The 23763-nt window shown below is 38.7% G+C and overlaps 1 protein-coding gene across 3 annotated transcripts in view; it reads right to left on the bottom strand.

The window, feature by feature from the left end:
• Nucleotides 1-22344, bottom strand: part of SLC12A2 (solute carrier family 12 member 2) — a 52757-nt gene extending 30413 nt beyond the window's left edge. For all 3 annotated transcript variants that reach the window (XM_052701077.1, XM_052701079.1, XM_052701078.1), the window contains exons 1-6: nt 21656-22344; nt 6044-6163; nt 4150-4225; nt 3470-3565; nt 2605-2744; nt 1711-1821 (exon numbers count right to left, since the gene is read on the bottom strand). In XM_052701077.1, coding sequence (XP_052557037.1) covers nt 1711-1821; nt 2605-2744; nt 3470-3565; nt 4150-4225; nt 6044-6163; nt 21656-22219 — 1107 coding nt within the window. In that variant the 5' untranslated portion in view covers nt 22220-22344. The remainder of the gene's footprint in view (nt 1-1710; nt 1822-2604; nt 2745-3469; nt 3566-4149; nt 4226-6043; nt 6164-21655) is intronic.
• Between the last annotated feature and the right edge of the window lie 1419 nt (nt 22345-23763).

The raw sequence follows: 23763 nt of genomic DNA, 5'->3' as shown, positions 1-23763 counted from the left end.
GTAACCTTAAGTGGAAAATTCAGTATGAAGTTACTACAGAGCAATTCCAACTGGATGTATTCAGTAATGAACCTTGGCTTTCCCACAAAGCTAAAAATATCTTCCAAATCTCTTCTTCACTTATAATCTTACTTTAGAACAAATGGGCTTCGAAGACTTCAATATTAAGTCAAGTGGTAAGAATCTGAGTTCTAAGAAGTTGTTTCTGAAGCACGGTTTTCCAGAAACTGTCATCTTATAAGCTTTTTTGGTCAGCTTCAAAGCTGTTGTTGTAAATTTCCCTTATTTTTACAAGGAATTCTCTAAGTCCTAGGTAACATCATAGATACTATTATCAAGAGGAAAGATTCAGTGTTCTGGTACGCTGAGCTGCATGTTAACCCACATGGATTGTTTGTTTGACAAGCTCAATTAGATCACCATAGCTGCTTTTTTACGTTGTAGAAATCAAGCCAACAGCCTTGATTTTCACACTGAGCGGGATTTTTAAAAACCTATTAAACTTCCAGTAAAAATGAGGTTGTGGAGTATAACAGTTCAGGTTTAATATGGAGACATTAAACGTGAGAACATTTCTATGCAAGTTATTGTCATGAAATCACTCAAGCTGCAGAGAAAAACAAGAGCTGAAGGTTGAAACAACAGTGACTACAGGTTCAGTAGCAGCTAGCTCCTTCAAAACAAAAATTAACTGGTTAAGAACAGCATTGCTCAAAGTTAAATGCATACAGATGAATACAAGTTACAGAGAGGACATGGTGAGAAAAGCAAACAATTTTCAAAGCAGCATGCTGATCAACTTAAAAGTGTTTGTTAAAATTATTTTTTCTTGTTTCTTTTCTCCCTGTAGTAGAGGCAAGAAATGCATTTATCTTTACTGTCCTTTTCTGCAATCTCTACTTCTACAGCTGGAAACAGCAACAACAAAAAAAGCCCTCATTTTGATTACAAGTAGCATCTTGACATATAAGTTTAAAATATAAAATAAGGTTCTGCTCAATTATTTGAAAAAAAAAAAAAAAAAAAAAAAGAGACAAGTGAGCATGATACAGAGGGGTACGCAGAAAGAGCCTTTTTAGTTCAGAAAAAAAAATGAGCAAGCCAGGTTGCCCATCAGTAGGCTTGTAATTCAGATTCTACCTTAAGGTATCCTAGGATCTGTGTATGTTTGGTTTCATAGAGTTATCTAAGACCATACAGACAAAAAGATAAGAAAAGTATCTTAGCCCTCCTGTACATTCATCAGCAACAGCCTTCACATTCCTCTTCAATGCTGGGTCTATTGACTGACTACTCCAAGTAAAACAAACAAAAAAACCCACAGTACACTACTTGAGCTTGGCTTCAGCTCTGGACGTACATTTTCCAATCAGAGAGCTCATTTGAAGCTCCCACTGACAGAAAATTTTCATGTTACTGTGTTTCCTGTTTTGCTATTTTTGTTCAGAAGGCAGTAACTTTTAACCTACTTGAAAAAGCCATCAAAAACAGATCTTTTGAAGTTATCAGATTCACCTAAGCTTGCAGTTGAGCAAAGCCACCTAATGCTGTGCAAGCTAGCGCTCGACAGAGCTGTTATAAAAGAACTGTCCACTGCTTGACTGCTAACAAACTGAGTATACATGATACCAAAAAAAAATAAATCAGGGAGCTGAGTAGAAAATATAGACAAAACTGAAGAACTCAAAGGAGAAATTAACAGTTACTTACTTTTGCTTCCCATTCCATTCCCGCAACAGAAATACCTAACAATATAACTACAGTGATGGCTCCTATAATTCTAATGTCATTCATTTCATCAATCATCAGTGTTCCATTTTCCTGACAAAACAAAAGCAAACAAGTCATATACTTCACCAGGTACTTGTATTCCCTACTACAGAATAGAACTGTATTATTACAGACTGTAATTTACTAGTAACAGTTAACCTCTGTATTACATATTTGTTCATTTAAAATTCCCTGTAGAGATGATTTGTTTTTTTTCAGCCACCTAATCGTTGTAAATGAAAATAACCATTCTTCATCATAACACAGCACCATAGAGAATGGTCTGTCTTGAAGCGTCAGAAAAATTAATCAGCAAAGCAACAGCTACCATCCTGTATTTACAGATTTAATTTGTTGTTCATTATTTACTCTTAATTCCTTCAGTGAACTCCAAACTTTTTCCCTTCTCTGAAAGGTTAAATTTTCCTTAGTTTCATTTCATCAAAAATTACAACAGGTTATGTTTATCTTAAGAAACTGCTCTTAACAAGAAAAGAAACTTAATATAAGTTAATATCACTTATGACAGAAATGCTTACTAAGACTCTTAGTATTACAAACTTACGGTTCTACATCATGTATCTGTACCTCCACCCTTCTCAACATCTGTTTAGGAATTCACTGTGAATTCTTCATATGTTTCAAGGAGAAACAGTGTAGAAAGTTTTAGTTTGACACCAGTGATAATTTGTTTTGTATCGAAAAGCTATTTAATATCAGTAAACTAATCTGCAGTAACCTTCAACCTCATTCCATGTTTTCTTAAAACAAAAACTTCTGGCAAAAAATGACAAGTCTAATCTGGATAGAGTATAATTAACGCAATCAATATACCTTAAGGAGCTCCACAACTGTTTCTGCAAAGCCAACAACGTACATTGCTACTGCAACAGCATTGGCAAATGCAAAAATCAGACCTATGGCACCTCCAAATTCTGGTCCCAAACTTCTGGAAATTAAGTAATATGCTCCTCCTGAAAGAAGAGGAAAAAAAATGACAAAAACACTACATGAAAGAGCCAAAGAAATACATACTGGCATCAGTAACTTAATGCATATATGACTACAGTATAATTTATTCTTGCATCTTTCCTGGCACATGAGAAAATACCCTGAATTCCAGTATTTCAGGGGCAGGCATACTAGAGAAACAGAACTACATTTCAAATTTTTAACACCAGTCAGAAGACCTGATTCACAAAACACATTGTATTATCTGGCAATGAAAACAGCTCCACTATTTAAAAATAAACAAAAATAAGTTGTAATATACAGGCAACAATATTATTGGGCTTTTTATTGCAAACTATTAGAAGCAACTGTACATAATTTTACAATTACACGTTTACAGTAGCTACAGAAACTACAGTGAGACTTTTCTTTCCATTCTTATAACATGAGACTTTTATAAGCACAGAAGAATTAACTGCGTATTTTTAAAATTTTACCACAATTACCTACACAATACAATAGTAGGTATCCTGTAATGTCATGAAGCAGTTTGAGTAGATCACTAGTACCAACTGTTTATAAAGCTATTAACTATGAAGACAAAACTTAACTCCTCCCTGCTTTTTATCCATTCTTTTCTTACTCCCAGATGCTAAAAGAAAGTGGTAAAGAAATTAAAAGTCCATCATTAAGATGTATGATTCAAAGTGATTAGATACTTTAAAAAGCCATACAAAAGTAGCTTTACCTCCTCTTACAAATCCATTTGTGGCTATAGCTGAAGTAGACAATCCTGTAATAGTTGTCACAACAGTGGCCATTGCAATAACAACAACAGACAGACCTTATGGAAAAGATGAAAAATGTTTAAGTTACAGAGAATTGAAACGTAAAAGTCATCAACTTGTTTAAAGAATTGGTCTTGCAAATCTGACATGAGTTTACTGTACGTGGTCCCCTACATTCAAGCCAAAAAAAAAGGCTGTATTTCCCTTTTGTTCCTTTTCCTGGATACAAACAAAACTGGATGTTATCTTCACTCAGCAGAGTAAAAACTATATACTAGAAGTTCCAGGAAACATGTGCCTTTTGCAGGTGATAGATGTGCTACAGTCCAGTTCTGAGTCACATTATTTTCTTCAAAGGCTTATACACTATACAGTCTATATACAGATTTTAATAACAAGATATCCAAAAATTTATCTCTACAATTTACTGAAGATTTGAGAATATCAATTTTAAAATTATGACCTTGTAGCCAAATGAGAAGTTCTAAGCAACCTTATACTGTTTGAAGTTTTGATAAAGGTAAAATACTGGCCATATTACAGCAGTTTTCTACTCCAGTTTAATAAGTTCAGGATCAACATTTGTATTAGATCGCATCTAAAAGTCACTGCAATCAATGTATAGCATTTGTATGCATACCTATTCCAGCTTGTCCTACAATCCATGACAGTCTGATGAAGAGCATCACACCCCAAATATTTAACATACATCGTACCTAAGATGACAAAAGAGACATTTAATGTTTGTCTTACAGCTGCAGTCATCTCCATTAATTCATTCTACTTTATATACTGCTTGAGTTACCTTGTAGCTCTCTCATTATTTTTCAAATGGTTTTTACAATAATAAATTAATAAGTTAGACAATTTTGGTTGGATTAAAAAAATAAAAGGGAATCTAACCAAAATTAAAATATTACTACCCTGAACAAGAGAAAGTTAAAGAGTTCAAAATGTGACATTCCAGTACTTCTTGATCAAAAAATACAAATAAGTAATTCAGACCCCAATCTTCAGGATTCAAAATTTCTACTGCAGAATATAATCACTAGAGCAATACTCTGCTAAATATCTTCTCCGTTTAATAAACTGTTAAACTCAACAATATACCACAGTACAACAACATGCTAACAGGAATCTGCTTGTTCTTATCCTCAATAAGATAGATTTTGCACTGCACAGATGTCAGTTAGGAGACAAACTGCAAGTTTCAGGTGTCCCTCTCAGCTGGAGAATACAGCATCAATCCTGAAAAACGTTTAGCTGGTCAGTGAAGGTTCCTCTCCAAACTACTAAGGTAAAATGTTTGGAAAGATTTATCTTTTGCAAAATGCAAAAATATCTGAGCTTCTTAGAAGCATTCACCTTGGCGGCTCATGCCTACAGGGAAATACTAACTGGAAGTTTCAAATCTCCTTAGAAGTTCTAAACAGGTTTTTGAAGACATGGGGCAGCAACATTAATCCCATGAAAATACCTAGTATCAGCTTCAAGTCATCGTAGAGAAAACGCACTATCAAACTTTGCTTTCAAACTCTTTAATACTTAGAACTGTTGCTTAGAAAAATAGCGTAAATGTAAAATTCAGGTTTAGAGAAATTCAACATCAGCTTCACATCCGCTCTGAAACAAGCAATTCAGTCCTTCATTGGGGTACGACAAGAGCAAGGGACCAGATCCGTTATACAGCTGCTGCAGGTACTCTTTCTCCCATGCGAAAACATATCACTACTTCAAGACTTGTAAGGAAGTTGTTAATGCATAGTGGAATCTTGCTCAACTAAGATCTAATGTTTGAGTTCACCATATATTAACCAGTTACTGCACTTAAAGCCTCCACTACAAAGTCTCACAGCTTTGGAGAGCACAGGTACTAACCATAGCTTCTCTCTGCCAAAGTACTGAAAAAAGTTAACATGTACTTGAAACAAAATTGCCTGTGTTATCCATAATTTTTCAGTATTCTGAGTGGGGAAAAACTCAAAAGTTTCTTTATCATAAAAAAGTACCAGCATTGAGTCTCCAAAACCTGGGAGAAGTCGACTTCTTCTAACAGGCTCAATGAAATTCACATACTTAACTGAAGTCAAGTTTTGCCACACAAATGTAGGCGCCCTCCATACAGCAGTATTTATTGTTTACGAAAAAAAAAAGAAAGTATCAAGTTCACTGCCCAAAACATCACAAATTGAAGACACAGGTATTTTCTCAGTTTTCGTTTGTTTGTACCAATTACAACTCATACACAGTTTAATAGCTTGTTTTTACTAAATGTGAATATTTATATTATCTTTTATCGTTTTACAAATTATGCAACTTCAAAACAACAAATCCTACACAGAGAAACCACAAATGCTTCAAAACTTAGAATCAGTATTTACATCCTTAAAATTCAGTAAAAAGAAAACTTCAACAAACTTTTCTATAGTTCATCGTGTGCTGCCTTTATCCAAAGCTGTTACAGTCCCTTCTCAAAAGATAGGGTTACTAGAAAGACCTTTTTAAGGCACTTAAGTACAATATATCAAACTTACCAATACACCTTTTATCCACCCAAATTTAACTATCCCTTTGCTGTCAGGTGTATAAGTGGCAGCAGCATCTCCAGCTGGTGTTCCTTCCTCTCCATTTGCATAGCCATCTTCAAAGGGTTCCTTAAATACATAAAACAAATGTTTACTCTTTTAACAGCATAACAAAGGAACACAATACCCAGATTTTAAGAACAGTGTACTGCAAGTTGAAAAATTAGAGAGTGACAGGGCATAAATCACCATTTTACACTCCGTGCAACAGACATGGAATAGGTTACAAATTTTGACAAATATACATCAAGGTTGGAAGTACAGTTTAGCTATTCTACCTCAGTGAAAACCGTTCACAGAGTAATAAATACTTTTAAGAATCCATTCTCCAGCACCAAGAAACAAACATCTATTGTTTATTTATTTTTTGCTACAATAGGTACATAATTTCAAGTACAGGTGACTGGTACAGCGTATGAAGTTTTGTTTCTTAATCTGAAAGTGCATTGCAGCAAGTTACTGGTTTTGTCTACAAGACTTCCTGTAGCCCAGGCTGAGCTGTTAGTTCATCAATTTTCCAGGACATAAATTATTGACTTTCCTGTAAGCTATTCCACTATACATTGTAAGATGATGCTGCTGGAAAGGAGGGTGAGAGGGAGTGGTGTTTCAGGAAAGAAGGAAGAAGGATCTGCTCACAAACACTGTGCAGTTTACAAGGGAATGATGAAAGATGGGAGGAGCTTGAGCCCCATGCACAAAGACCGATTTGGGGCTTCTCTTTACCATTTATCTTAGTCTTACAATATATAAGTCTCAATTATTTGAGGTGCATATATATTTATCTGCATGTGCATTATTCACACATACACAGTAAGCTTGCTCTTTAAGAGCCTGTTTCGTTTTGTCCAGTCAAATCAACAACTAAGCATTTGAACATAAGTATTTCTTGCACTCACTGCACGAACTCTTCAGAAAAGATTCTAGGCAAAGTACGCTTGTAATCCAAGGCAACAAATATAAGAATGAATATACTAGGAGAAAAACTGACTACCATTCAGAAGAGACTATTCGACAAAACAGCTCATGCTGTTTTTGTGAGGCAGCTTGCATCCCAATGAGGTAAAAACAGAATTTATCTTCACTAAGTAAAACAAAACGGTCTGAACTCGATTTACACTTTCAATATTCTTTGTACTGCAGGCACACACGTTTTCATATGAGAAATGTTATTCTGTTCCTCCACCTTATGTATTAATACCAAATATATAATCAGCACAGAATCCAAGGAAGCATTTACACAACTATCACTTATAGAAGGTGTCAGCTATAGAGGCTATTATACAAACAGATTATGTCAATCTTATCCAAAACATATAGCACAGGCTCATGCCTGTACTTCTCTCAAGTACTTTGTATCTTGGAATTCATACAAATAGCTGCATCTACAACATATCCAGAGATCGTATGTGGCATTAGGCAGAATCCCCAACAATTTTCAGATCATTACATTTACCAAGTAGGCTTTCTCGTCTCTAGGAAGAAGAAATTAAACAACTGCCCACACTCCTAACAGACAGCAAAAATCAAAAAGTTCTCATTTTCTAAACTACAAAAACCTGAGTGATATCTCTAAAACTTGCTCAGAGAACACTTTCAGGTTCTTATTGATTCAGATCAGCTTGAGTCTCAACAAGAAAGAAACAACTGCTAGCACACAAGGTTTGACACAATCCAAATCTTTCTGTACTATCTTTTTCAGTATTATGTTGCTTTATCAAGAGAACATCTAATACAATGGACTGAAGGTTTGCTGGTATCAGCAATTCAAGCTCCCCACAGACTTTTGTGGTGACACACACACTGCCATTTCCTTCTACACCACTAAACCGAGTAGCCACAGCAACCTGATAACAATGAGGAATCCTGAGATGCTTTCAGCTCAGAAAGCAAGTCCTGAAGTCATAAAAGATCATTTGATAAGTTCACCATCCTGAAACAAAACCTCCAGTCAAGTATGCAATTGTGTAATTGTACTTAATTATTCCTATCCAGGGAGAAACACGCTGCCATCAGAAAGCACAACACCACATTTGCAACAAACTCAGTTTTCAAGTGTGGCATTAAGGGAGCTGCGTTTGTATTAACAAAGCAGCTTTTAAAGCTTTCTCCAAGAAAACTGCCAGCATTTGATAACATATTCTGGTTTACAAAAAGTCACATAATGTTTCTAGTAAGAAATAACACAAGTGGGGTTTTATTTTGTTTTTCTTTCTTTTGGAAGACTGGTAAGAGTGAATCAAGAAACAGATGTAAAATTTCTGTCCAAAAAATGCTGAAACATGATACACATTTGAAGTAGTTAACATAGTAATACTGTGTCACAGCAGTTTTAAGAAATAAGGCAAACATTTTCCTGCATGCTCTGCTTTTTAAGAGAAAGATGACAGCATCCTAGTATCTAGTGCAGGACACAATTACACAGTTCTGTGTGTGACCATAGCTTATCAAGTAACAGAAGATCCTCCACTCATCATAAAATTATACATTTCACTGGAGTACTCAAACAAGTCTACCACTTAGTCCATCTGATTCTGAAGGAGATAATGGCTTGTAACTGATATTTATCATCTACCAAATCATTTCCAAGATACTCACACAATGAATACAAGAAAGTTTTGTTCTGTATGCCTTGTCTCTCTACACTGTGCAATACTTCTTTGAAAGTTATTTCAAAGTACACACAAAATTTAATAACTGAAAGGTTACTGCTAGTTATCAGCGCTAATGGGTGCCCAAAAAAGCAGCAGCAAGAACACAAGTATTACAAAGTGTAGGCACAAAATAATTCCAAGTTTAGTCTTTTAGTGCCAGATTAATAAAGCATCACTGTGGTCTCAGCTGTAAATAAAAGACACTGTTTATTCTGCCATGTTTGTGGTCATGAGGAAGCACTGCTTTTAATCAAGTCATTGAGTAGGGAAAAATGGAAAAATATATGTATGATGAGATCTTAATCAATAATAAAAAATAAACATTATAGTACTTTGTAATTTCTGGGTTGGGAGGCACAGAAGGAAATGGGCAGTTATCTACCAAAGTAGTCTTTTACCTGAGAAGCTCAAAGAATACTCACATCGTTCACCAACACTTAGCCAGGATACATTTAAACATTAACAACTGTAAAACACTGATATGAATCTAGAAAGAAATAGCTGAACTCTATTCCTACACACAAACCTACATTGCTATACCATAGTTCATTTAACAGTTTAAGATAATTACTTCCTCTCCAGTGTTTCTTCATGAGGATAACAATAAGCTATTTGTGTCAACTATGAATACCCACATACTTATTAAAAGGGCATGAGAAATGAGGAACAACTTGACAGGACGAAGAAATTTGAGTTTTTTCAATATGCAGCATGTATACTGGTGTCCAGAAAACTTGTCAGCAAAAAAAAAAATAAAAAAAAAATGCTGCTTTATCTAATCGGAGTTTTGAATCAACTGATAATTGCTTAAGTTTTGCAGCATGTTTGTTTGTGGTGAACTTATCTAGATTCCATTCAAAGTGATATATTGAGGCTTTGCAGCCTACTGTATGAGCTAGTACCAGAAAGAATACACATTAACTCACTTGTTCTCACTCCAGCCAGAGTTGCATTGAAGCCTGGAGAAGAGGACAGGACAACTACTAAGTCTGTCTCTTATAGTACATGCCTTTGTAGAAAAATGCTACTGAAAATTACTTATTTAGACCATCATTGCCCTTAACTGTTAATATTTTTCTTACAGTAGAGTGTATTTCAGCATATTTTGAATGAAAACATTATGTCTATACTTATATTCAGGTCAATAAACAAATGATCAGGAAATGCAGATAGCAAACATGTCTGCTAAGCAGTAGTTTTAAGCATGCACATTAAAGTATTGATCTGTCAAATTTTCAAATGAGTTGCTCTTGGAAAGACAAGGGGGACGGGACAGTGCTAATGCAAGTACACCATTCACTGTTAACAGGCAGAAGACAACGGTGTAAAGTTACTAGCAAATTCAAAATACTGAACAGAGGCTTGATGGATTCTTGATTTCTTACCAATAGTTCTCATCCTCCAGACGTAAATACCACTTAGGTTAGGAGACAGAGACAAAAAATTTATCTCGCCATAAAATAATACACTTGATATAATGTTTAGACCTCACACCACATATTCATTCTGATTTTATCAAATATTCTGTCAAAATCTGAGGATAGGTGTAGCTTAGATTCCTTCCTCTTCCCTCACCAACACCTTCCCCCCATATTTTAAACACACTTTCAAAGTACTCCAAGTTTGAAGCTTCTCTAAACCTTTTTTTTTTTTTTTTGCCAGGACAATCTTACGGACTTTTTTTTTTAATTTAAGTAAAAATTCTGTGACTGTTTAAATAGAAGCCTATACACAACCTGCTTTGTACTCGATCTGATTTGGCACACTCCAATAGTGAGTAACTTATTTGCCTAATCCTTCCTATTTCCTTTACTCTTATGAAAGGGGAGAAGGCTAAAGTATCATCTGAGAGTGCAACACAAATTTTTTTTCTACTCAAATCTGAACAGTTACTGATTTAGTACATGGAAAAAGAACCAACTACGTGCTTTCTTTAACACAAATTCCCTAGGCTTCAGAACAGTAGCTTCTCCTTCCCTTAGTAGGATATGGTAGTGAAGTAAACTTAAATAGCCTGTACTATCAAACTGTCAAAGAAAATCAAAAGGCCTCATATTTTTAAGCTCCAACTTCTACAGCAATATTTAGAAGTGGTTCTCTCCTACATTTAATCAAGAGAACAGTTGCTTGTATTCAAGACTGCCTTTTATTTACATACTCTCATACCAAGCATAGTACTTTCATCATTTAACACACTTTCTGAGGACAGAGCAACAGCCAAGCCACCCAGGAATGGTTTCTCATCAACTCAAGTACAGGCACAACAGCTGGGTTTAACATCATGTCTCTGTTTTCATTAACGACCACCACCAAAGCCTACACAAGGTGACTGTGCTTTTATCTGCTACTGGTCTTGTGTTTAGACATGTTTATAGCAATCACTGACAATAGAATTCCTCCTCACACATCTTCTACAGGTCTTCAATGCAGCTTTCAGTTTCTGGAAGAAAAGATGAACTCTATTGGCACCACCACTTCTAAGAAATTCCTTTTAGAGGAAGGAAGCGATTGGTGCAATGTATTGATCCAGATGTGGCATGCCAGTTGTCTCAAGAGTAAAAGTATCACTACATAAGCTGTTTATGACTATAATCTCTACAACTCCACAGCTGCATACAGGTAATGCTATGACCACCAAGAACAAAACCTGTCACTACAGATAGCACAATTTTTTTTTTTTTTTTTTTTTTTGAGTTGACAAAGCTGAAAACAATGGGGAAGCAAAAACAATAACTATGTTATTGTGTTTTTAATTCAGGCATACTTTTGCTAGAGTACAGATAAGAAGAAAATGAGAGTTTGAATAGTTATCAAACAATCAGCAGAATTACAAAATGTTTCCCTTTTAGGAAAAAAAAAAAAAGTCTTTCTTGAAGGAACAGACCTTCCATTTTCCCTTCTGGAATGAATTTTTAGATTCTTCCTCCCACATCACTTGTGATATTTCTTATGGTCTGAATATAAAATTTAAGCAGCACTGAATTTATTTTATACATAGAATAGCTGCATGGAATAATGTGCTGACATAAGTGTACAACTCTGCTGCAGACACAACTTCTGTACCAATATAACTGCAAATATATGCAAGTGTGCTACCATAGCAGCAAAGAGTACGCTGGCTCTTAAAACACTTTGTTTGTAGCATGCAGTTTGCACTTAAGGGTCTTCAAAAAACTGCTCTCATGTTTTAAAGGTTTTATCTCCCTGGTTTTCTCCAGTCTAAAAAACAAAGTACTGAGTTTCCTTTCCAAAATTTGTAAATCTCTATGGAGCCATGTTAAAATACACTGTTACCAAGGGACCAAAAAAAAAAAAAAAAAAAAAAAACAAAACAAACAGGTATTGTGATAAATTTGCATGAACATTTATCAAGAACAGCTTCAAATTTGCCTGTGAATACAGGGTATTTAAGTAATTAAATATGTGAGAGAAAAAAAAACAACCAAAACAGTTCCAAACTTTAACTCGATCTGGTGACAGTAATTCTCAAACAGTTCCTCAGCCTACTACTGCTCAGAATGGCTCAGATACAGTTGATAGCTTTGCTCTGAAGACTAACAACAAATCATAATAGATTTTTAATAAAATTGAGTAACATTTACAGTTCTGACAGCTTTCAAGTGTCTGATGGAAAGAATTACCATAGGTAATCATTCAAAAATATTTTACTCTATCACCACACATTTAAGGTAAGTTAGTACTCACATGGAGAATATATTATTTATGTTCTCTACTGATCTGTTTCAGAATCAGAAGCATTAATCCTAAAGTTCTATTAGACTGCTTTCACTTATGACAAAATGAGTTTACCAAACCCTCCCTCCTACTAAGAATGCAGAACTATTCAGTATATCAGTATTCGGATTTGGCTGAAGCAGTGCTTCTTACTGCTTATCTTTACAGCTATAACCTAGAAAAAAAGTCTGCTAATGCATTAAATGGCACCCAAAATTTACCCACTGCAAAAACAGATTAATTAACCAAAAGAAACATGACCTACTCTTAAAGATTCAGGGAATGAAACATGAACAGATTCAACCACTGGATACCAGTTTCAATTAAAGGAAGTTGTTTTCGAGTTTGCAGCCAAGACACCAAAAAACTTAAGTGCTTTGGTTACATTATCCTCTTCACAATTACATGTTTAAAATATAGCAGCAAATACTTTTGGCATTGACTTCCAAAGATTTTAAAAGAGATTGCAACAACAGAGATTCTTACTGTTATCTTAAACTGAAATTAGCCTGTAGTACTTTGATTAAGTGGAGCAATTTTAAACACAGGAGAAATTTATAGTTACAATTAAAATGTCAGCTGAAGATTTAGCCAGCTCCATATCACTGCTATCAGCTTGTATTTCACTGTCTTGCAACTCAATACTACTCTTACACAAACATTAAACAACATTTGAGCGTATTTATTCATATCCTTATTTTCCAATTTTAAGAGCCATTCATACTTAATTTTTTTTTTCCAAAGGAATAGAAAATCATCTGTTTTTCCTTCCAGCTCTCACCAATACTTGGAATTATTAATCTTGCAAGCAAGACTGTTAATGAAGTTCATTCAAACAAGTGATTTCAACTTAGGAGTAAATCAAAGTGCTCAGAAGGTGGTATACTTACTAAAAGACAGATAGGAATCTTATTAACCAGACTACCACTTGAATCTTACGTGCATGCTCTCATCCTGATGAGGGATTTGAACCACCTAGATATCTGCTGCAAAAAAATATATATGGTGAGCCACAGGCAATCCAGGAGACCTCTGGTGTACACTGAGTACCACCTTCAGTTCAGGTATTGGACAGACCAGGCAGAGATGACATTACTGGACCTGGTGCTCACCAATGCAGAGGAGTTCATTCAAGTCCAGGCTGATGCAACTATGCCCTGGTTCAGTTTGTGATCAAGGAATATGGGCCTGGCAAAGAGCAGAGCCCTAACTTCAGAAATTGTGTATTTCACAGCCACTTTTTTTTTTTTTTTTTTCGCAAGAAAGCAACATACTAAGTTAGATATTTTATGATAAAATCTGAAACAGATAAAGAGTACATCTTCAAGGAGTCACAATAAATATACCAAAAAAAGGAAGCTTTTCTACTTATACATTATCTATATTATCTATTTTATAAGTAACCCAAGATAATTCCTGTTCAATCAATACAGCCTAGACAAACCAAAAGGTTGTACAACCATGATTTAAAACAAAGGTTTTACCAAAGGAAAAATTCAAGACAGAGGCAAAAGACAGAAATATTCTGCAGACAAATTTGTAATGTCAGATCAATAATGACATTAGAACAGTGCATCATATCCCAAGGTTGATTCCACTACCTTCTTTACCTTCTCCTCCTACTGCATTACTAGGTTTTAGCTCAAAAATAGAAAAAAAAAAATAAAAAATTCACATTTCTTTTTAAATATGAGATCAAAACAAGGTCTCTCTCCAAGTAGAGAGTGTTCATCAGTGCATCTGGAAACAGTGGTAGCATCAACAATTTTTAATGGCATTAACGTCAGCGTAAGAAGTTAAGATTTAAGTCTTTGACTCCATTAGGAATTTCACTTACTGAAGAGGAACAGTCACACGGACTGTGAGTAAGCAAGTCTAATATCCAAGGAAAGGTTAAGATTTGAAAGCCTGCAGCCAATGAGATGGAATGAGAAGGAAAGAATCCTTCCAAGCACCTTACACATGACAAGACACCAGTTCTGTTGAAATCTTCAAGAGACTGGACCCTGGTGTACCTATCTGAAATACATTCAGTTCATTTTCCACGCTAGTAATAATAGAGACAAAGAGCATTTGTATGAAGATAAACACCTCTCTCCACTTTCATACTTTGATTCATAGATTCCTCCATAAGGATAACACAACATGAATACCCAAGTGAGCTCACAATACCAAAATAAAAGAAACAAAAGATGAACTCTATCCCATGGTATATCTACAATGCTCATATCCTGCACTCCCAGAAATATGGTAGATGAAGTCAGCCCTTCCTCTCAAGGAAGAACTGACACAGGCATTAAAAAAAACAACTTTCTGGCAAAGGAAGATTTAGAAAGTGTCTCCACTTCTAGTTAACGGGAATTCTATCATTACTGTCAAGTTACAAAACACAGAGGAATCGTTTCCGACACAAACACTGAGATAACCAATCTCTCCAGCTTTAAGAGGAAGAAATACTTGTAGCCTAATTCACAGATCAAGACTTGGTTTTCATGGATTATAGTAAAAGCTTCTATTTTGGTATAAATATTATCAAACTCTTTTCTGATTTAGATAAGTCTTACCCCTGCAGTTTTTACAAGTTTTAATAGCAGAGTGTTAGGATCTACTCGTGAAGAACATTACAGTTGGAAGTGAGAATTCCTTTCCTGTCCTCTCCAGAATCATACTGGTTTCCCTGCTGCACCACTGAATTTGATCCTTTTCAAAAGAATCACTGTACAATGAATGACTATCAAACTTATTTGACATGAAAAGAAAAATCATTCCTCAGAAAAACAAATCAAGGTTCTGAACAAAAGCAGTTTTCACTTGATTATCTGAAAAAAAAAAAAAAAAGTCTAATATATGTAACAGTTAAAGGTCTTTCCCAGATTTTTTAATACAACTTAATTTTTCTCCATAATGAGGCAGATGCAGCACTAAATCACATAAGAGCCAAATCAAATCCTATAAGCAAGCCACTGACATAGTACTTTGCACACTGAAGTACAGTCCAAACAATACAATGTTCTGTCCGTAAATGCAGGAGAATCCCTATTTCAGCCTCACTTAAGAACCTTTTTTCAATACAGTAAATTCCCAAGTCATCTTCTACACTCCATGCCTCTAAAAGGTTGATTTTTAGAATTCTTGCTGAAGAAACTGCTTTTCAATTGTCATCTATTCCTGATAAACAGAACGATGCACTTCCCACTCAAGAGGTAGGGATTAAGAAGTAAGCACAGCACAGTATGCAGATACAAGTTAAAAAAAAAAAAAAAAAAAAAAAAAGGAAACTCTTCAGTTTCTAATTTTAAGTCTGTTTCCAGGCAGTGAACTTACATTTAACCCATTTTCTTACAATAGACTAAATAGTCCAGTGAAGTAATTGAAAAAAAAAATCAGTTAATCAGTGATTAAGTTTTTAATGTCATACCACAAAGTGACAGATGCAGCTTACTGCACAGTACCCTAAGCCACCACAGGGCACAGTTATTACCATGAAGCACAACATCTGTACCAGCATAGTGTTATATTCAAGTCAAAGGTGCCAAACTGCTTACAGCTTAAGAGCAAGATTACACACGATAGTCTTAGGAGTCTCTCTACCATATAAACTCCTCCAAGCAAGTTGAAACATTAACCTGGCACTGACTGCTTCTTCACAGCTGCAACAGATGTTGCTATTTCCTTTGAATTCAAAAGTTTGAATAATCTGAAATAGAAGCTGTTCATTTGAGGAAGTTAACAAGGGAAATGAAGACATAAGGTGAGCTTCCTTGTTAAAGTGACTGGATAGGACCATTTTTCTTTTATTTTTACTCACCACATCTGTGAGTGAGTTAAATTTATTGTCCAGAGAATTTCTTTTTTTTTTTTTTTTTTTTAAATGTTGAGAGAAAAAACCCACAAAACAATTCATTAAGTTTATCAGGAATAATCAACATGCTGAAGTGGAGAAAAAAAATAAAATCAAAGATGTTCCCCATGCTCAAGCTGCAAGAACTGGATAATTTCCAAAACACTAAGAGGCAAATGATTTTAAGTCCATCACTAAGTCACTTAAAAAAGACATTTTTTTAAGTTAGCAAATGAATACACTGCAGTTACTGTTATCTACGAAAAAAAGAGAAGCAGGAAGAATGGATTCATGATTGCTCAAATTATTTGAATATTATATAGAACTTCAGCAAAAAATCTGAAGGATACAATGGTAGATACAGCACACTGGTTTAAATCACTCCAGGACAGTGATCTTGTCAACATCCCGCTCTGCAAGAATACTCTTTAGAACTGAAAAATCAAATGACATCTGATCAAATACAGTACCAAAGGGGGAAAAAAGTTAATCTGAACATTCATATTCATTCCACAGCACCTTCACTTTTAACTTGTTGTGAAGTAGCTTACACTGAAAGAAAAGCTATCCAGACAGAAACCAGTACTATTCTTTCACATTTTGGTCTTGAATACGTTACTTACACAGATGATATGAGAGCAAAGACCACCTTATTAAAAATCATGTTTTTCTGAACAAGTTTCCTCACTTACTTGTACTCCACGAGAAAATTAGTGTGCCTTCCCTTCTGACATTAATGCTCGTAAGGCTCAGAGTACTGCAGAAGTCTCCAAGGAGGGATGCACGAAAACCAAGAGACATGCAGGACAATTCACTGGGATGTGGAAGAGAGTATTCTTCCTTTAATACTCATCAATAGATTTTGTTGGTTTTTTTTTGAAGTGGTGCTTATCTTCATCTCATCATTTTTTTATATCCTATTTGTTTAAATTTTATTATGTACATTACATAAATAAAGTAGCACATTATGTAATTTATAAATGCACATATACTGTGGGTATGAACTCGAAATCATTTTACTGATAGTTGCAGAATCAAAGAAGTTTGGTGGCCACTGTTATAGCCTATTAGGGAGTCAGAGAAAAAGATCTCCAATTCTGGGAGGGAGTTGTTTATTTTGTATAAGCCATGCCAATTTCCAGATTCAACTTAAAGTTGTTGAAATACATAACCACAAGACAAAGCAGAATTTGTATGCTTCCAGCAGCAACCTATGCTTGCATTTTCAAACCATAGCCTGTTAACAGTTCTATTATCTCCAGCTTCTCTGGAACCAAACAAAAAGTAGTAAGAACAATATGAGCAATTTACTAATGACAGTTCAAGGCTTCGTTATTCTACTGGTTCTGGACAGAAGACATCACAAAGATTAGATAAAAGAAAACTCATGCAACAATTTTGCAAAATACAAACTGTCCTTATAAAACAAACTCTGGAGAACTAACATAAAACTAACTGCTGCTGAAAATAGCAGTTTATTGCTTATCACAATCAAGGCAAAAAAAATATAAAAATTGTGTGGTTCCAGGATAAACGAGAATTTTCCACACAGATTTTAAAAAAAACATTAGAACACCACTTTGCACAAAGCTAGTAAAGCTTCATCCAAGCTCATGAACACAAAAGTTCACCATTTTTCAAAAACTGTGAACAAGAACAGTTACAAATGAAAAGCTTCTAGGATATCTAGAAGTACAGTGACCAAGCTAGAGAACTTCTCATGTTTTATTTTAGCAGGACTAAAGTTCAGAAAGAAATAAAGGTACTGCTTACAAATATAAAGAAAAAAAGATAAAAAGCGATCCGAATTAAATCACAGTAACTCAAGACCTATGAGGCCTCATGATTGACGACAGCTTTCAGCAAGGTGCTGCAAGAAGAATCCTACCTGCAGGAGCCAGCCTTACAAAAAAGGCAGCAAGGAGGAAGCAGCTTTCAGACCTCACATTACATCACCAGCTACCCGGATAGCCCAGAATCATCTTAAGTCTCCTACGAATAGTAAGCCCTGTGTTCTTCACACACAAACCAAGAAGTAGAAGAAACTGTGACAGTTTGTATTTTTGTGGAAAATTCTCGTTTATCCTGGAACCACACAATTTTTATATTTTTTTTTGCCTTGATTGTGATAAGCAATAAACTGCTATTTTCAGCAGCAGTTAGTTTTATGTCAGTTCTCCAGAGTTTGTTTTATAAGGACAGTTTGTATTTTGCAGCAATCATTCACTATTTTCAAGAGAGTATATATTCTTTGTAAAAAAAAAAAAAAAAAAAAAAATAGTGCCATGCAGTTTTTCCACAGTACCCAGTGTTTTAAATTGTAAGAGAAACTGCAATGTTCCTTCAACAAAATAAAAATTAAAGAAGATATTTTAAAGAACTCATCATCCAACTGGACTGAAAAATTAGAAAAAGTAATCAACCCCGATTTCAGATGACCCTGCACTAATATTTCAATAACATTTTATTTACTTAGCTGTCCTCTGAATTGGAAGATATGTGACTTTTTGTGGAGAAAGCCAGGCACATTTTTGTTCTAGAAGGAATGGTTTTTTTTTTCCCCCCAGTTTAATTTGGATAGCAGGGGTAAAGTTTGTCCTCTGAGATCACCATGTCAGTGTCTGTCAAAGGACAGGCTAGCACATTCATTAAGTATTTAGCGAACAACAGAACAAAGCTACCAGTAGAGGGCTTGGTCTGCACACAGACCACAGTTCTAAGTGGCTGAACAAAAGGCAAATATTAAATCAGAACAGTTCGCAGACTGTGAAGTTGCTCGTTTCAAAAATAATTTCCCCAGTTAAGGCACTTCCATACATTTTTGTAGGGCAGTAGATAACTTAAACAATTCAATTCGGGCTTTAAAAGCATCTACCTTCTGGAACTGTAAGGCGTGTGATATTATAGCACATTTACATTGAGGAAGACAAAAGACATTCCATATGCTTTTACAAGCTACACTTTTACTTTAATAGGCAAAACATATTCCTAAACTCTAAGAAAAAAAGGAAAAAAAAAAAAAAAAAGGAAATCAAGGTCACTTATCAACCTTTGTTACGATTGAAGGAGATCCTCTCAGCAGGGCAGGACACACCACTGCAAATACAACAAAAATATGCAGAGCACATAAGGTTGTTTCCCTCCCCCTTTTTTGCTAATAATAACCATCTTCACAGCTGTAAGTCTCTGCAGACTGATGCTTCTGCATCACCTTATCTGTGACATTAGCAACTGTGACAGTATCACCAAACTACTGTTTCTCTACAAGAGAGATTAACACAAACCAAGCAGACAAGCAAAACACCAACTACCTTGGCTATCTGCAGCCAGTGATAAGTGACAAGTTCCTTACTCGGAGCTTAAAATAAGAGAGAACATTGGTACTATGCAATCCATCCAATGAGTACTGAAGCATCACCCAGCTGTACTGCCATAGCCACTTTTAAAAACAATTCCTTCCTACTATAAGAATGGCCAAACAACATCTCAGGTGGCTGGTCTGACACCTATCCTATCTTCATAAGACAAACTCCTGCAAAAAGGTATTCCTTCCGTATGTGCATCTTCCTCAAGCACCGCATCCTCCTCAAGCAGGGCTCCTCTGTGAGAACAGAATCAGAACAACTGTTAGACAAATGATATTGTAAACAAAGCTACGGAAAAAATACAAAATATATTCTTTCACACGCACTAGCATTAGCACTGCAGAAACACTGCCTGTCAACATGCACTTACTTTTGAAAAGCAAGAAAAGTGTTGTGCAGACCTAGGGTAAGATGAAATAGATGAATTCAAGCAGCAAATACACTGCTGTGAGTGCTTCTAGATCAGTCTTGATGCAAAGTAACAGCCAATCTTGGTACACTGGATTAAGAAGCTATTCAAGGCCAAGAAAATGAATGGCAGTTCCCTGAGGAACAACGAGCATTTTTGTGGGGAAACAACAGATCTTTACTTAGTATACATTGAATTCAGTGCTGCTAGGATGTTTGTACCAACAGCCCTGCTAACACTTACATGCAATACAGCTTATGGCAGTACAAGCAAAATCACTGTTGATTAGAGAGTTTAATTTTTCAAGTTCATAAGAAGTTGGAAGGAAAAGATCAAGTCAGAAAAAAAAAAAAAACAAAAAACCTTAGACACCTATCCATTCTGCTGAACAAATTAAGGCCATTTTAGAAATTAGTACTTTAAGTTCAGCAATGCTTACAATGTATCTATTTTGAGATCCTGTCCAAAGCAACCTATCAAGAACAATTCTTTTAAATTTGAATAAATGATGCTTATAGAAAGCACGGTTCCAAACTGTTTCATTATGCACCGAAATGCCTTAATGGTATCACGAAGAGCTTGCTGGGCTGCCGCAATATAAACACACAGAATACCTGCTTGCCAAGCTTAGGATTGCAGGACAGTTATCCAACAGCCTTCCCTTTCTGCTCCTCATCCCAGCTTAGAGCTGAAGTCAGAAATATGAAAGAAGTTTGGTGCGTTTCCCATAGATCATATGGCTTATTTATAGTGGCTCTAACCTCACAAAAACAAGTGATTGGTCGATTTTGCTCCGCACTAACTCAGAATCAGACTAACGGGTATCAGTCCTCAGCAAACCTAACAAGCAATAAGACTATGCCACTACTGTTAGTAAGCAATGTGCTATCTAACCAGAACTGTGTCACGGAGACACCTCCTTGCATCACCAAACAATCCCTGTATCAGCTATGTTTCCAGAAAACACAGATGAATATACGGATGCACTGAGCTGCCTAATGAGGGTCTGAAGCACCGGAGTCGTCAAAGACGACATTTTCTCATGGAATTCCTGCCTGACCAACTAGGAGTGAAAGATGGGATGTAAAGAGCTCTGGAAGCAGAACATTCCCCACTTCATTAGGATGCGGCCCACATGCTCCCTCATTCCAATCGACCGGTGGAAAAACCAACTGAGGTACGGACACATCAGCGCGCTGCAGAACCCAGGGGGCTGCGCTGCAGTACTTTAACGCTCCACTCACAACACGGCCCTGAGATTACCTCTCGTTAAACCCCGCAGCAGCAGCGGCCGCCTCCTTCTGCAGCACCTCGCTGAGACGTGCTCCCTCCCTTTCCCTCCCCGCAGCGATGCCCCGCAGAGCCCGCAGACCCGTTTGGCAGCGAACGGAAAACCGCTTCATCCGCGGCCGCCGTTCCCCGGGCTGCGGAGCACGGCCCCGGAACGCACAGCCGCAGCGCTCCGCCGGGCTCCGTCTCCAGCAAGGGGATGGACAGGAGGAGGCCCGACGTCCCGGGGGCCCCGCCGCCCCGGGGGCCGCCCCGAGGCCCGCTCACCTTGTCCAGCTCGTCGTGCAACTCGGCCAGGCTGGGCCGGATCAGCTTCTCGCCCAGGTCTGCGGCCGTGTGGCGGTAGTGGTCGATGCGGGGCACGGCGTCCATGGTGTTGTGGCCGAAGGTGCGCAGGTAGTAGGTGTTGGTGTGGGTGTCGTAGTAGTAGTGGTGGTGCCCGCCGGAGTGCAGGCTGCCCTCGCTCAGCACCGTGTCGCCACCGTTCTGGAAGCTGACGTTGGCGCCCTCCGAGCTGCCGCCGGCGCCGGGCTCGCTGGGGCTCTCGTCGCCGGCCGACGGGTCCACGAAATTCACCCGAAAGCGGCCCTTGGCTTCCTCGCTACCCTTCCCCGCCGCGTCGACTTCTCCGTTGGCCTTGCGGGGCGCCTCGGCCACCAGGTCCACCTGGAAGCGGCTCTGGCTCGGCGTGGGTCCCAGCGGTCTGCCCGGTGCGTCGGCACCCGCATCTTTCCCCTCGGAGCACGGCTCTCCACCCGCGGCCCCCGGCACCTTCAGCTCGCCGGGGCCCGGCTCCCGTTGAGGCGGCTGCTGCTGCTGCTTTCCCTCCATGGCTGCTCCCTGCGCTGCCGACCAGTGCGCGCGGCGGCGGCCCCGGCTGCTCTGAACGCCCCCCGCGGCGGCGGCTCCGCTGCTTTAAGCCGCCAACCAGCGCCCGGGGCTGCAGCACGCCGCAGACAACGCAGCGCCGCGCCCCGCCCCGCCGCAGCGCCAGGTGATGATGCCGCCGCCGGTGTGGCCGCCGCCCTCGACCCCCGCTCGCCGCCCGCCCCCTCCGTCCGGCTCTGCCTCCCGCCGCCTGACAGCGCCGCGCGGGGAGGAGCGGCCGCGTCACCGGAGAAAGAAAGAAGGAAACGACGCTCGTCGCACCCCCCGCCCCCTCCACCTGAACCCCGCGCCGCGGGGAGAGGAACTGGGACGCGGAACGGCCTGGCCGCGCCCCTCGCTTCCCCGCTCGCGAAGAGGCGGGATGCGGGGGGCCGCCCGCTCCTCAGGCTCCGCCCGCTGCCGGGGAGGGCGGTGGCGGCACCACGCGGAACGAAACGACGGTGGAGCCGCCGCATCCGCCCCGCGGGGAGCGGCCCCGAGGCGGAGGTTGGGGGAGAGGAAGGGAGGGGGAGCGCGGCGCCCCGGCTCTCCCGCCCCGCCGAGCCCGCCGGCGCGGGGCCTTGTCTCGCGAGAGGAGCGTGGCTCCGACCCGGAGCCCCCGGGAGGAGGCGGCTCCGCAGCCGCCGGCGTGGCGTTCTGGAGCCGCATCTCAATCCTTCGCGAGCGCGCTATCTCTGCTCGGCGCCGGCGTGAAGGGGTCTGGGGAGGGTCCGCATGTGCGGCTCGGATAAGCGAGCGCGGAGAAAGGTGTACGTCTGTGGGTCAGCGCGGAGCTGCGTGCTCTGCGGGTGCCCACGAGGTCACCACGGAGCGGGAGTGGGTGAACACTGCGCTCCCCTGCCGGCCTCCAGATGTCTTCCGAGCGCAGTGTGGAGTCCTTTCTGTGAAGCACTTCTTCCTGCATAAATTGGTACCAGTAATGTCTCCTTCCTCTGTCCTGTGCTGCAAGTAACCAATCCTTCTTAAGTATCAATAAAGATGCCTGCACAACCCATTAGGACATGCGAAGTTAGTTCTGAGGCTTGAAGGGGAACCTTGGAGTGATGTGAAAACCTTCTGCTCTACAGTATCAGGTCAGCGCATACACTGTCATTATTCATTGCTATCTGTTTTATACATGTGCAAATCATAGCTCACAGAATGGGAGGAAACTCAGGCAACAGTTTCCCCCCACCTCCCACTTCTCAAAAAAATAATTTGATATTAGGAATGAGTGAATAAAGGAGATGGAGGCACTGATCTTATTCTCAGTGTTACCTTTTCAAACACTTCTACAAGAGAACAAAAATCACTTTGTTTGTTTCTTTTTGAGAAATTCCTGGTATGCTCCAGAACTTCGGAGCGTGACAGACTACAACAGACAGGATTCAGGAAATGTTCACACTGTATGAAGTATAATTGTGAAAATCAGCGAGTGAGCTGGAAAGTAAAAAAGTGAAACCGTAGTAAAGTTTGGCTTCTGCCAGGCAGTAAGGTCTTTGAAAGGA

This window comes from Tympanuchus pallidicinctus, unplaced genomic scaffold (assembly GCF_026119805.1).
Source record: "Tympanuchus pallidicinctus isolate F22 unplaced genomic scaffold, pur_lepc_1.0 scaffold4, whole genome shotgun sequence".
Lineage (NCBI taxonomy): Eukaryota > Metazoa > Chordata > Aves > Galliformes > Phasianidae > Tympanuchus > Tympanuchus pallidicinctus.
Note: the sequence above shows the minus strand (reverse complement) of the source record. Positions and strands in the feature narration are given on the sequence as shown.